The 12,390-nt window shown below is 43.6% G+C and overlaps 1 protein-coding gene across 1 annotated transcript in view; it reads right to left on the bottom strand.

Moving 5' to 3' along the window:
• Window positions 1–156: 156 nt before the first annotated feature.
• LOC132998081 (serine/threonine-protein kinase BRSK2-like) overlaps window positions 157–12,390 on the bottom strand; it is an 87,393-nt gene continuing 75,159 nt past the window's right edge. Inside the window, exons 16-20 of the mRNA XM_061067571.1 lie at window positions 9,986–10,034; window positions 7,058–7,181; window positions 6,791–6,971; window positions 5,134–5,226; window positions 157–386 (exon numbers count right to left, since the gene is read on the bottom strand). Coding sequence (XP_060923554.1) covers window positions 157–386; window positions 5,134–5,226; window positions 6,791–6,971; window positions 7,058–7,181; window positions 9,986–10,034 — 677 coding nt within the window. The remainder of the gene's footprint in view (window positions 387–5,133; window positions 5,227–6,790; window positions 6,972–7,057; window positions 7,182–9,985; window positions 10,035–12,390) is intronic.

Here is a 12,390-nt window from a genome sequence, read left to right as displayed (position 1 = left end):
GAGCCATTCCTGTTTATACGGTAGAAAATTTATAGGCAAAAAGTAGATCTGTTTATTTTTTTGTTTGTTTTCCGGCTAGCTAAAGGGGGCGGAGCTAGCAGCGCTCCCGTTTAACAACCCGACGGCCGCTCGTCCGCTACATGCAGCGCTAGCTCTTTAAGGTTGCTCCTGTGTCCTGTTGCCGGCGGCCGTCTTTGTTTTGTCTTTGCCGGGGGGGCACTTAGAGTCACTGGGCGGGGGGGGCTGGCTGGGCTTGCTGCCGGGGGGGGCATGCTTGGCGGGGGAGCTAGGCGTGGCGGGCGAGCCGGGGGGGTGCGACGCTTGGATGTTCTTCTCGTCTGAAAAAAGCTGTTTAATTACGTCAAAGAAGTTACTCAACGGGCTGCCTACACAGATGGGAAGAGAAGAGAAGGAAGGAGAAAAGAGAGAGAGAGAGAGAAAGAGAGAGAACAAACAACAGATGAGCAATGGGGTTAACATGAGGAGAGGAGGAGGTGGTGATGGAGGGATGAGGAGGAGGAGGAGTGGAGCTGGAGAAAAGGAGACTCAGTTGTGTTTGAACGTCTCTGTTTCTCCTGCTGGACGGAGGAGGAACTGCAGGAGCTCTGGAAGATGAACTGAGCAGCAGCGCCCTCTGCTGCCACATGTGGGGACTGCTCTGATTAGTTTTAGCTCCCATCTCTTTAATAAAGAACTTTTAGCAGAATAATAGATAGATAGATGGAGACTTTATTAATCCAGAGGGAAATTAAAGGAAATATTAGATTTCATGCAAATAAGTTCCTCAATTTAAAGAAATCACTCTTGATTTAAATCTATTTAATTTGTTTGTATAGCACCAAATCCTAATAAACATAATCTCAAGGCACTTTACCAGAGTGACATTATCATATGATCTGATAAAAGAGGTTATTTAATCAGACATGACGCCACCAACAGGCGACCAAGAAGCTGCCTGATGGAAATACAATTAATAGAAAGAGACGAGTGGACTTTAAGTAAAAATTAATCTGCCTGATACCAAACATATTGTTTCTGTGGATTATTAATCTGATTTGTGTGAACTTCTTCCAAAGCGTCCGTTCGCTTCCGTCACGTCAACATCCATCATGACAACATCTGTTCAGACTCTTAACGTGGACCAATGCAAACGTGCAACAGCACAACAGCACAGTGCACGTGAGACTCGTTAGAGACACTTACCATCATTCTTATTCCACAACAGTGTGTGTGTGTGTGTGTGTGTGAGTCAGAGAGTGTGTGTGTGTGTGTGTTATTTATCTTTAACCCAGTGTGAAGCGTCGTCATGCAGATTGTTACTCAGTCACTCAAACATTCACACGATCAAACATGAGTCATCTTCTCAAGTCACTTGATCTGAAAGTGAAGCCAGAGAGCCTGGAGCGCCCCCTGGTGGCCGGCTGCAGTATCGGTCGTACACCTCAGCTCCTCCATGTTAGCGGATGGGACACGGGAGACGTTAAACACATGTTTGTTAAAGAAGGTTTCTGTCTTTTCAGTTCTTACGTCACTGATGTTTGTTCAAGTGTTTCTGATGAGTTTGATTTGATTTCGTTATTTGATGAAACGTTTTGATTGACACTGAGACTGATCATCTTTGAGATAAATTAATTTTATTCAGAATTCTCTTTGTTTGGTCCGTGTCCCATCTGCTGACTAGGAGGAGGTGGGGGGGTTATGATCTACAGCCGGCCACAAATCAAACAATATTTAATAACAATAACAAACAGCGTATTTTAGTCATAATTGTTATCTTGTTAAGATGAACATTTGTTTTTATTCATCTCTCACACACGTGTTAGTGCAGACGGTGTGTGGTGGGGGGGGGCGGTGATCGGCTCCAGGATGTTGCCAGTGTGTGCGTTAGAAGCCAGAGTTATTGTGTTGTTTTGCCGGGAGCTCCCCGGCCGCTCCGGGCCGTCTTACCACGCTTCGGTGTCTTACTGGACAAAGACGCTGGGCGCTGAGAGACAACTGAGAGCAGAGGACAGAGTCAGAGACGCCGCCCAGCGCTTCGTCCACAGCTGGCGTCCAACTCACACACTGACGCCTCCTCGGCTCCAGATCAACGCTCCACACACGTGAAGGTTCAGCTCATCACGCAGTTTCCTGCTTTTATGATTTAATCGTAGCTGAGAGATTTGATTCTGTCGTGGTCACGTGGTCTCAGGTTCATGCACAGAGAGCGAACAGCTGACAGGAAGTGGAAACGCCGAGAGACAGGAAATTGTCCCAATTAACAGACGTCCACTGACAATTGAATTCTAGAAAAAGATTGTTTGAGAGTGAAGAGACATCACTCTGACATTTTTCTATGACCACGAGCCGACTGACTTGCTGATCACGTTAGATCCGATCAATATCTTTTAAACCTCAGGATCCAGAATCTGGAACAACCAGCTCATTTACAGGAATTAATATCAATCTTAAATCAATAATCCAGCTAATTTTATATTATTAATCTGTTGTGGTCCAGTCACAGCTGATCATTCACCAGGTCTGAAACTGATCAGCTGCTTATTCCTCAATAATTCTGTTCAAATGGAGAAAGGGTGAGAAACTGGCTGAACGTTCACGTGTCAGTAAAATCCATCTGCCACTGTCTCACACACACGCACACACACGCACACACACACACACACACACACAGACACACACACACACATGACTATCGAACTGTTCGCTGTCTTTTCTCAAACATGAAGATTCTCTGGTTTTTACGCCAAAAGCAACAAGAGGAAACAACCACATGTTCAGTGTCTCATCACTGTGACACACACATAGACAGACACACACACACATAGACATACACACACACATAGACAGACACACACACACATAGACACACAGACAGACACACACACACACACAAAGACACACAGACAGACACACACACATGGACAGAGCATGCTCAGTTTAGTGCATCAGGTCCACGAGCTGCAAACACACAACTGAGTGTGAACGGAACCTTCAACACAAACACACACACAAACAAACAGAGAGTGTGGAGCCGGTTTGTTTGTGAGGTTCTAGGTTCGCTCTTCATTCAGCATGCGAGTCGTTCACTGCCTCCAGGTGGCGATAGAGAGTAAAGCTGAAGATGGCAGGAAGCAGGGTGATGTGGAGAGGAAGAGGAGGAGAGAGAGAGAGAGAGAGAGAGAGAGAGAGAGAGAGAGGAAGGGTAGGAGAGAGAGAGACAGACAGAGAGGAAGGGGAGGAGAGAGAGAGAGGGAGAGAGAGAGAGAGTCAGAGAGAGAGAGAGAGAGAGAGAGAGAGAGAGAGAGAGAGAGAGAAAGAGACAGACAGAGACAGACAGAGAGGAAGAGGAGGAGAGAGAGAGAGCGACAGACAGAGAGGAGGATGAGGAGGAGAGAGAGAGACAAACAGAGAGGAAGAGGAGGAGAGAGAGACAAAGCGACAGATAGAGAGGAGGAGAGAAAGATAGAGAGCGACAAACAGAGAGGAAGAGGAGGAGAGAGAGACAGAGCGACAGATAGAGAGGAAGAGGAGGAGGAGAGAGAGAGAGATTGACAGACAGAGAGGAGGAGAGAGAGAGAGAGACAGAGAGACAGACAGAGAAGTAGAGGAGGAGAGAGAGAGAGAGAGAGCGACAGAGAGAGAGAGTGAACGATAGAGAGGAAGAGGAGGAGAGAGACAGACAGAGAGGAAGAGGAGGAGGAGGAGGAGGAAGAGAGAGAGAGAGAGACAGACAGAGAGGAAGAGGAAGAAGAGGAGGAGGAGGAGAGAGAGAGAGAGAGAGAGAGAGAGAGAGAGAGAGAGAGAGAGAGAGAGAGAGAGACAGAGCGACATGTGGTGGTTGATCCCGTCTGATGCGATGACTCATATTTAATTTAATCTAAATCTCTTCCCATTAAAACGTTTTTAATAACTTGGTGGTGAGAAGTTCCTGTTGTCTTCATATCGACTGAAACATGAATCATGAATGAAGCTGCTGACGTGTGATTAATTTAACAATCGTCTCCATTTTTCTGAATATTAATGTATATTTATATTATTTATTAACAAGCTATCAACTATAAATGTGTTTAAATCTGTTTCTATGACGACTGACGGCTGGTGAAGGTTTTAACTCAAATTCACATTCAAAGTCATAAATGTATTAAACAGTAACTAATAAAATCAACTTTATATTTATATATTGAAACTTTTTAATGAGCTATTAATATATTTACATTTACGCCTTTGAAATGTATTTTATTTTAAATATTAATGTATATGTATGTTTATGAAGCTAAAAGGGCTGAACACAGATTCATATACCCAGCTTTCATCATTTTATGTTATATTAATATTTATTAATCATCAATTTTTTTAATATTTTTGATATCATTTAATTTACATGTTTGAGTCTGTCTTTAAAAAACATTTCGAATCATCTTATTTTTACATTAAAAGTAATATCTGATTTTTATTTTCGGTGTATTTGTGTGTCCAGGTGTGTGTGTAGTTACTGCGCCTCACCACCAGGGGGAAGCATCTTCAAGTAAATAACCACACAGCAACAGAACAGACGACTCGTTCTTTACATGTTTAAAAGCTGCAGCGTCTCAGAATCATCAGAATCTATTGATTGATTCCGACTCGTGGCGTCCGACAGGATGTGACGTTTCAACGCTAACACACAGACACACTAATGCACCAGCTCCTCCACACACAGCTGTTGTGTACAGTTGTGTAAACATCCCTCAGCACTCTCGACCTGTGTGTTTTCTGCTGAGTCAGCGTCGGGCGTTCTGCCCACGATAAACCACAATCTGATTTGCAGTAGTGATCGTTCCTACAGCTGAGTGTGTGTGTGTGTGTGTGTGTGTGTGTGTGTGTGTGTGTGTGTGTGTGTGTGTCTGTGTGTGTGTGTGTGTGTGTGTGTGTGTGTGTGTGTGCACGCCATGGTATGTGGCAGGGCCATGCACGTGGAGATGCCGTGGCTAAAAGCAGAGCCGAGCCGAGCAGGTCCGAGCCGTGGGCGTGGCCGTGAGGCAGTGCAGGGATGCCGGGGGGGGAGGAGGGAGGCTGTGAGGGCGTGGAGGGTCGGGGGTGTAGGCGTGGCCGAGGGAGGGGTGGGGGGTGGGTGGGTGGGGGGTGTTCACTCACCGGATATCTGCGGCTGACCGCCCGGCTGGTCGCTGGAGCTGAGCAGCTGAGCCTGGATCGTCTCGACCACACGTTTGAAACGTCGACTCGGACCTGGACAGGAAACAACAGCTTCAAAATAAAACACAGGAACAAGTAAAAGTATCAAAGAATACTCGAGACACAGTAACAATACTCTGTCAGAAGTAAAAGTACTGCTTTTAAAAGAATACTCGAAACACAGTAACAGTACTCTGTCAGAGGTAAAAGTACTGCTCATAAAAGAATGCTCAAAACACAGTAACAATACTCTGACAGAAGTAAAAGTACTGCTCATAAAAGAATGCTCAAAACACAGTAACAATACTCTGTCAGAAGTAAAGGTACTGCTCATGAAGAATACTCAAAACACAGTAACAATACTCTGTCAGAAGTAAAAGTACTGCTCATGAAGAATACTCGAAACACAGTTACAATACTCTGTCAGAAGTAAAAGTACTGCTTTTAAAAGAATACTCGAAACACAGTAGCAATACTCTGTCAGAAGTAAAAGTACTGCTTTTAAAAGAATACTCGAAACACAGTAACAGTACTCTGTCAGAGGTAAAATTACTGCTCATAAAAGAATGCTCAAAACACAGTAACAATACTCTGTCAGAAGTAAAAGTACTGCTCATAAAGAATACGCAAAACACAGTAACAATACTCTGTCAGAAGTAAAAGTACTGCTCATAAAGAATACTCGAAACACAGTAACAATACTCTGTCAGAAGTAAAAGTACTGCTTTTAAAGGAATACTCGAGTAACTGACATCAGCAAAATGCAGATCAGCTGAGGAAGAAGAATTTCCTGTGAGAATCAATTTGAATATAAAGATATGAACTATTTTTAAATCAACTCTCGAAACACTTTAATCAACTGACTTGATTTTTCTTCTTTGTTTGGTTTATTGGCGAGTTGCATTCAATTCATCAATCAATCAATTAATCAATCAATCAACCAATCAATCAATCAATCAATCAATCAATCAATCAATCATTCAATCAATCAATCAATCAACCAATCAATCAATCAATCAATCAATCATTCATCAATCAATCAACCCAATTGAAAAACAATCTGTCGTTTCCTCTACTTGATGTATTTTCTTGTTTCCTTTGTGTTGACTTTAAAATGATGAATTATTGGATCTGCTGTCTGTAGAGTTTCTATTAGTTGTTTTATTTATTTATCGTTGAATAGCAACGTCAGGAGCAGAACCACCATCGCCTGTGTTAGATCCTATTGTATTATATTGTATTTGATGTTATACATTATTATTTGTGATGCCTGATGATGCAACATTTCTTTTTATTTGTCCTGATTGTGAAAAACATTGAAATGTCTGTAAATGTTTTAATTTTATTATATTTTATTTACAAAAATGTGAAAGAGGAGATAGAGGAAGATAGATTTAGTAAATTAAAAGAACAGAAAGACTAACTGACGACACGCCCTCTTCAGACTCCGTCTACAAACCAATCAGAGTCAAGTATCGGTAGACTCCGCCCACGTAGGTGATGAATACGTCAGATTAAATTCTTCAGTTCCTGATTTACAACGTGAAACCAGAACTAACAGATCAGATGGAACCTGGAACCAGAAGCTGGGTCCAGCCGGGCGGAGGAAGCTTCGCACCTGAGAGCAGAGTGAAGGTGACGGAGTAGATCCCGATCTCCTTGGTGGCGCCCGAGTTCTCCGTGTAGGTGATGTCCACCTGGAACTTCACCGGCTTCTGGAACACCGTGGGCCCGGCGCTGGACTTGTACTCCGCCCGGAAACTGGTCTGAGAGATGACGCTGTGGCTGAGACTCGGGATCTGAGGGAGAGGAACAGATCCAGAGTCAGTGAAGAGACGAGAACCAGGAAGTCACCACGGAGGGAAACAAGGGGGGCGGAGCTCACGGAGAGGAAGGCGTGGACGATGTCGGCCTTTATGGAGTTGAGAGGTTTGTCTCTGATGACGATGAAGATCTGCTCCTCCTTCTCCAGGTTGATGAAGTTACCGAACCACGACTTCTTCGCCAGTCTGCAGGGAGGAAGAGGAGAGGTGATGAAGAGGAGAGATGATGAAGAGGAGAGACGATGAAGAGGAGAGATGATGAAGAGGAGAGATGATGCAGAGGAGAGATGATGAAGAGGAGAGGTGATGAAGAGGAGAGATGATGAAGAGGAGAGATGATGAAGAGGAGAGATGATGAAGAGGAGAGATGATGCAGAGGAGAGATGATGAAGAGGAGAGATGATGAAGAGGAGAGATGATGCAGAGGAGAGATGATGAAGAGGAGAGATGATGCAGAGGAGAGATGATGCAGAGGAGAGATGACCAAGAGGAGAGATGATGAAGAGGAGAGATGATGAAGAGGAGAGATGATGAAGAGGAGAGATGATGAAGAGGAGGGGTGATGAAGAGGAGAGGTGATGAAGAGGAGAGGTGATGAAGAGGAGAGGTGATGAAGAGGAGAGACGATGAAGAGAGATGATGAAGAGGAGAGATGATGCAGAGGAGAGATGATGAAGAGGAGAGATGATGAAGAGGAGAGATGATGCAGAGGAGAGATGATGAAGAGGAGAGATGATGAAGAGGAGAGACGATGAAGAGAGATGATGAAGAGGAGAGATGATGAAGAGGAGAGATGATGAAGAGGAGAGACGATGGAGAGGAGAGATGATGAAGAGGAGAGACGATGAAGAGGAGAGATGATGCAGAGGAGAGATGATGCAGAGGAGAGATGACCAAGAGGAGAGATGATGAAGAGGAGAGATGATGAAGAGGAGAGATGATGAAGAGGAGAGATGATGAAGAGGAGGGGTGATGAAGAGGAGAGGTGATGAAGAGGAGAGGTGATGAAGAGGAGAGGTGATGAAGAGGAGAGACGATGAAGAGAGATGATGAAGAGGAGAGATGATGCAGAGGAGAGATGATGAAGAGGAGAGATGATGAAGAGGAGAGATGATGCAGAGGAGAGATGACCAAGAGGAGAGATGATGAAGAGGAGAGATGATGAAGAGGAGAGATGATGAAGAGGAGAGACGATGAAGAGGAGAGATGATGAAGAGGAGAGATGATGAAGAGGAGAGATGATGCAGAGGAGAGATGATGAAGAGGAGAGATGATGAAGAGGAGAGATGATGAAGAGGAGAGACGATGAAGAGGAGAGATGATGAAGAGGAGAGATGATGCAGAGGAGAGATGACCAAGAGGAGAGACGATGAAGAGGAGAGATGATGAAGAGGAGAGATGATGAATAGGAGAGATGATGAAGAGGAGAGATGATGAATAGGAGAGATGATGAAGAGGAGAGATGACCAAGAGGAGAGATGATGAAGAGGAGAGACGATGAAGAGGAGAGATGATGAAGAGGAGAGATGATGAAGAGGAGAGACGATGGAGAGGAGAGATGATGAAGAGGAGAGATGATGGAGAGGAGAGATGATGAAGAGGAGAAATGATGAAGAGGAGAGATGATGATGAAGAGGAGAGATGATGAAGAGGAGAGATGATGAAGAGGAGAGATGATGGAGAGGAGAGATGATGAAGAGGAGAGATAATGAAGAGGAGAGATGATGAAGAGGAGAGATGATGAAGAGGAGAGATGATGAAGAGGAGAGATGATGAAGAGGAGAGACGATGAAGAGGAGAGATGATGAAGAGGAGAGATGATGGAGAGGAGAGATGATGAAGAGGAGAAATGATGAAGAGGAGAGATGATGATGAAGAGGAGAGATGATGAAGAGGAGAGATGATGAAGAGGAGAGATGATGGAGAGGAGAGATGATGAAGAGGAGAGATGATGAAGAGGAGAGATGATGAAGAGGAGAGATGATGAAGAGGAGAGATGATGGAGAGGAGAGATGATGAAGAGGAGAGATAATGAAGAGGAGAGATGATGAAGAGGAGAGATGATGAAGAGGAGAGATGATGAAGAGGAGAGATGATGAAGAGGAGAGACGATGAAGAGGAGAGATGATGAAGAGGAGAGATGATGAAGAGGAGAGATGATGATGAAGAGGAGAGATGATGAAGAGGAGAGATGATGAAGAGGAGAGATGATGGAGAGGAGAGATGATGAAGAGGAGAGACGATGAAGAGGAGAGATGATGAAGAGGAGAGATGATGAAGAGGAGAGATGATGAAGAGGAGAGATGGTGAAGAGTAGAGAGGATGAAGAGGAGAGATGATGAAGAGGAGAGAGGATGAAGAGGAGAGATGGTGAAGAGGAGAGATGAGGAAGAGGAGAGATGATGGAGAGGAGAGAGGATGAAGAGGAGAGATGGTGAAGAGGAGAGATGAGGAAGAGGAGAGATGGTGAAGAGTAGAGAGGATGAAGAGGAGAGATGATGAAGAGGAGAGAGGATGAAGAGGAGAGATGGTGAAGAGGAGAGATGAGGAAGAGTAGAGAGGATGAAGAGGAGAGATGATGAAGAGGAGAGAGGATGAAGAGGAGAGATGGTGAAGAGGAGAGATGAGGAAGAGGAGAGAGGATGAAGAGGAGAGATGATGAAGAGGAGAGAGGATGAAGAGGAGAGATGATGAAGAGGAGAGAGGATGAAGAGCTGCTTCAGGCGTCTTCACTTTTTCAGTAAAAGTTTGAATATTAAACACACATGTAAACAAATAAAGTATAAAAATACTACATGTAGCTACGGTCATTCAAACTGTCAAATGTTATAAATGTGATTGTTATTATTAGTGTATGTAAATCATAAAGAATGTAAATCATAAAGAATGTAAATCATAAAGAATGTAAATCATAAAGAATGTAAATCATAAAGAATGTAAATCATAAAACCCATGTTTCTTTAGTTTCTATGAACAGACGAGTCACTCACTCTGGAGACGAGTCGGGCGTCAGACTGGACATGTCCTCCTGGGTGGGCACTGAGCAGAGGTCAAAGGTCACACAGTTACACACTCTGAAGATGGAGGTCGTCATAGATTTATATATAAAGACTAGATGTCTCGTTTGAAGGAGCCGGACGTCCGCACATGGCGGCCATCTTGCTACGGGGCAGCTCGCTCACCCATAACATTGTGTTGGTAAATAACCATAAGTTGCTCAATTTTCAACCAATTTTTAAACGATCTGGTTTGTTATAAACGTCAGAGATGTAGTTATGACACTGCATAAATTATTCATTTTTTTAGAAAATAACTTAATTATTCATAAGTATGCAGTGTCATATCTACATCTCTGACATTTATAACAAATCAAGTCGTTTAAAAATCGGTTGAAAATTGAGCAAGTTATGGTTATTTACCAACACAATGTTATGGGTGAGCGAGCTGCCCCCTAGCAAGATGGCCGCCATGTGGTGACGTTCGTCTCTGTTGGCCGGCAACGCAGACGAGACATCTAGTCTTTATATATATATATCTATGGTGGTCGTCAACAGTTTGTTACAGATTCAAAACAAACTTCATCCGTCGGCTCGGTCCACTTCCTGTGATGTCACAGGAAGTGATGTCACAGGAAGTGGACCTGAGGATGATTCTCAGGCGAAGCTGAGACGACAACAGAGATGATTTGTATTCTGTGTTACTGTGTGTGTTACTGTGTGTGTGTTACTGTGTGTGTTACTGTGTGTGTTACTGTGTGTGATACTGTGTGTGTTACTGTGTGTGTTACTGTGTGTGTGTTACTGTGTGTGTTACTGTGTGTGTTACTGTGTGTGTCACTTTGTGTGTGTTACTGTGTGTTACTGTGTGTGTGTTACTGTGTGTGTGTTACTGTGTGTGTGTTACTGTGTGTGTCACTGTGTGTGTTACTGTGTGTGTTACTGTGTGTGTTACTGTGTGTGTGTTACTGTGTGTGTTACTGTGTGTGTCACTTTGTGTGTGTTACTGTGTGTGTGTCACTGTGTGTGTCACTGTGTGTGTTAGATAATGTGTGTGTTACTGTGTGTGTGTGTGTGTTACTGTGTGTGTTACTGTGTGTGTGTTACTGTGTGTGTTACTGTGTGTGTGTGTGTGTTACTGTGTGTGTGTTACTGTGTGTGTTACTGTGTGTGTGTTACTGTGTGTGTTACTGTGTGTGTTACTGTGTGTGATACTGTGTGTGTTACTGTGTGTGTTACTGTGTGTGTGTTACTGTGTGTGTTACTGTGTGTGTTACTGTGTGTGTCACTTTGTGTGTGTTACTGTGTGTTACTGTGTGTGTGTTACTGTGTGTGTGTTACTGTGTGTGTGTTACTGTGTGTGTCACTGTGTGTGTTACTGTGTGTGTTACTGTGTGTGTTACTGTGTGTGTGTTACTGTGTGTGTTACTGTGTGTGTCACTTTGTGTGTGTTACTGTGTGTGTGTCACTGTGTGTGTCACTGTGTGTGTTAGATAATGTGTGTGTTACTGTGTGTGTGTGTGTGTTACTGTGTGTGTGTTACTGTGTGTGTGTTACTGTGTGTGTGTGTGTGTTACTGTGTGTGTGTTACTGTGTGTGTGTTACTGTGTGTGTCACTGTGTGTGTTAGATAATGTGTGTGTTACTGTGTGTGTGTGTGTGTGTTACTGTGTGTGTCAATGTGTGTTAGATAATGTGTGTGTTACTGTGTGTGTGTCTCTGTGTGTGTTAGATAATGTGTGTGTTACTGTGTGTGTGTGTGTGTTACTGTGTGTGTCACTGTGTGTGTTAGATAATGTGTGTGTTACTGTGTGTGTGTGTGTGTTACTGTGTGTGTCACTGTGTGTGTTAGATAATGTGTGTGTTACTGTGTGTGTGTGTGTGTTACTGTGTGTGTCACTATGTGTGTTAGATAATGTGTGTGTTACTGTGTGTGTGTGTGTGTTACTGTGTGTGTCACTGTGTGTGTTAGATAATGTGTGTGTTACTGTGTGTGTCACTTTGTGTGTTAGATAATGTGTGTGTTACTGTGTGTGTGTGTGTGTTACTGTGTGTGTCACTGTGTGTGTTAGATAATGTGTGTGTTACTGTGTGTGTGTGTGTGTTACTGTGTGTGTCACTATGTGTGTTAGATAATGTGTGTGTTACTGTGTGTGTGTGTGTGTTACTGTGTGTGTCACTGTGTGTGTTAGATAATGTGTGTGTTACTGTGTGTGTCACTGTGTGTGTTAGATAATGTGTGTGTTACTGTGTGTGTGTTACTGTGTGTGTGTGTGTGTTACTGTGTGTGTGTTACTGTGTGTGTTACTCATGTGTGTTACTGTGTGTGTCACTGTGTGTGTTAGATAATGTGTGTGTTACTGTGTGTGTTACTGTGTGTGTGTTACTGTGTGTGTCACT

The sequence above is a fragment of the Limanda limanda genome, chromosome 3 (genome assembly GCF_963576545.1).
Source record: "Limanda limanda chromosome 3, fLimLim1.1, whole genome shotgun sequence".
In the NCBI taxonomy this organism is placed as follows: Eukaryota; Metazoa; Chordata; class Actinopteri; order Pleuronectiformes; family Pleuronectidae; genus Limanda; species Limanda limanda.
The sequence above is the reverse complement of the archived record's forward strand: the minus strand, read 5'-3'. Positions and strand labels throughout refer to the sequence as shown.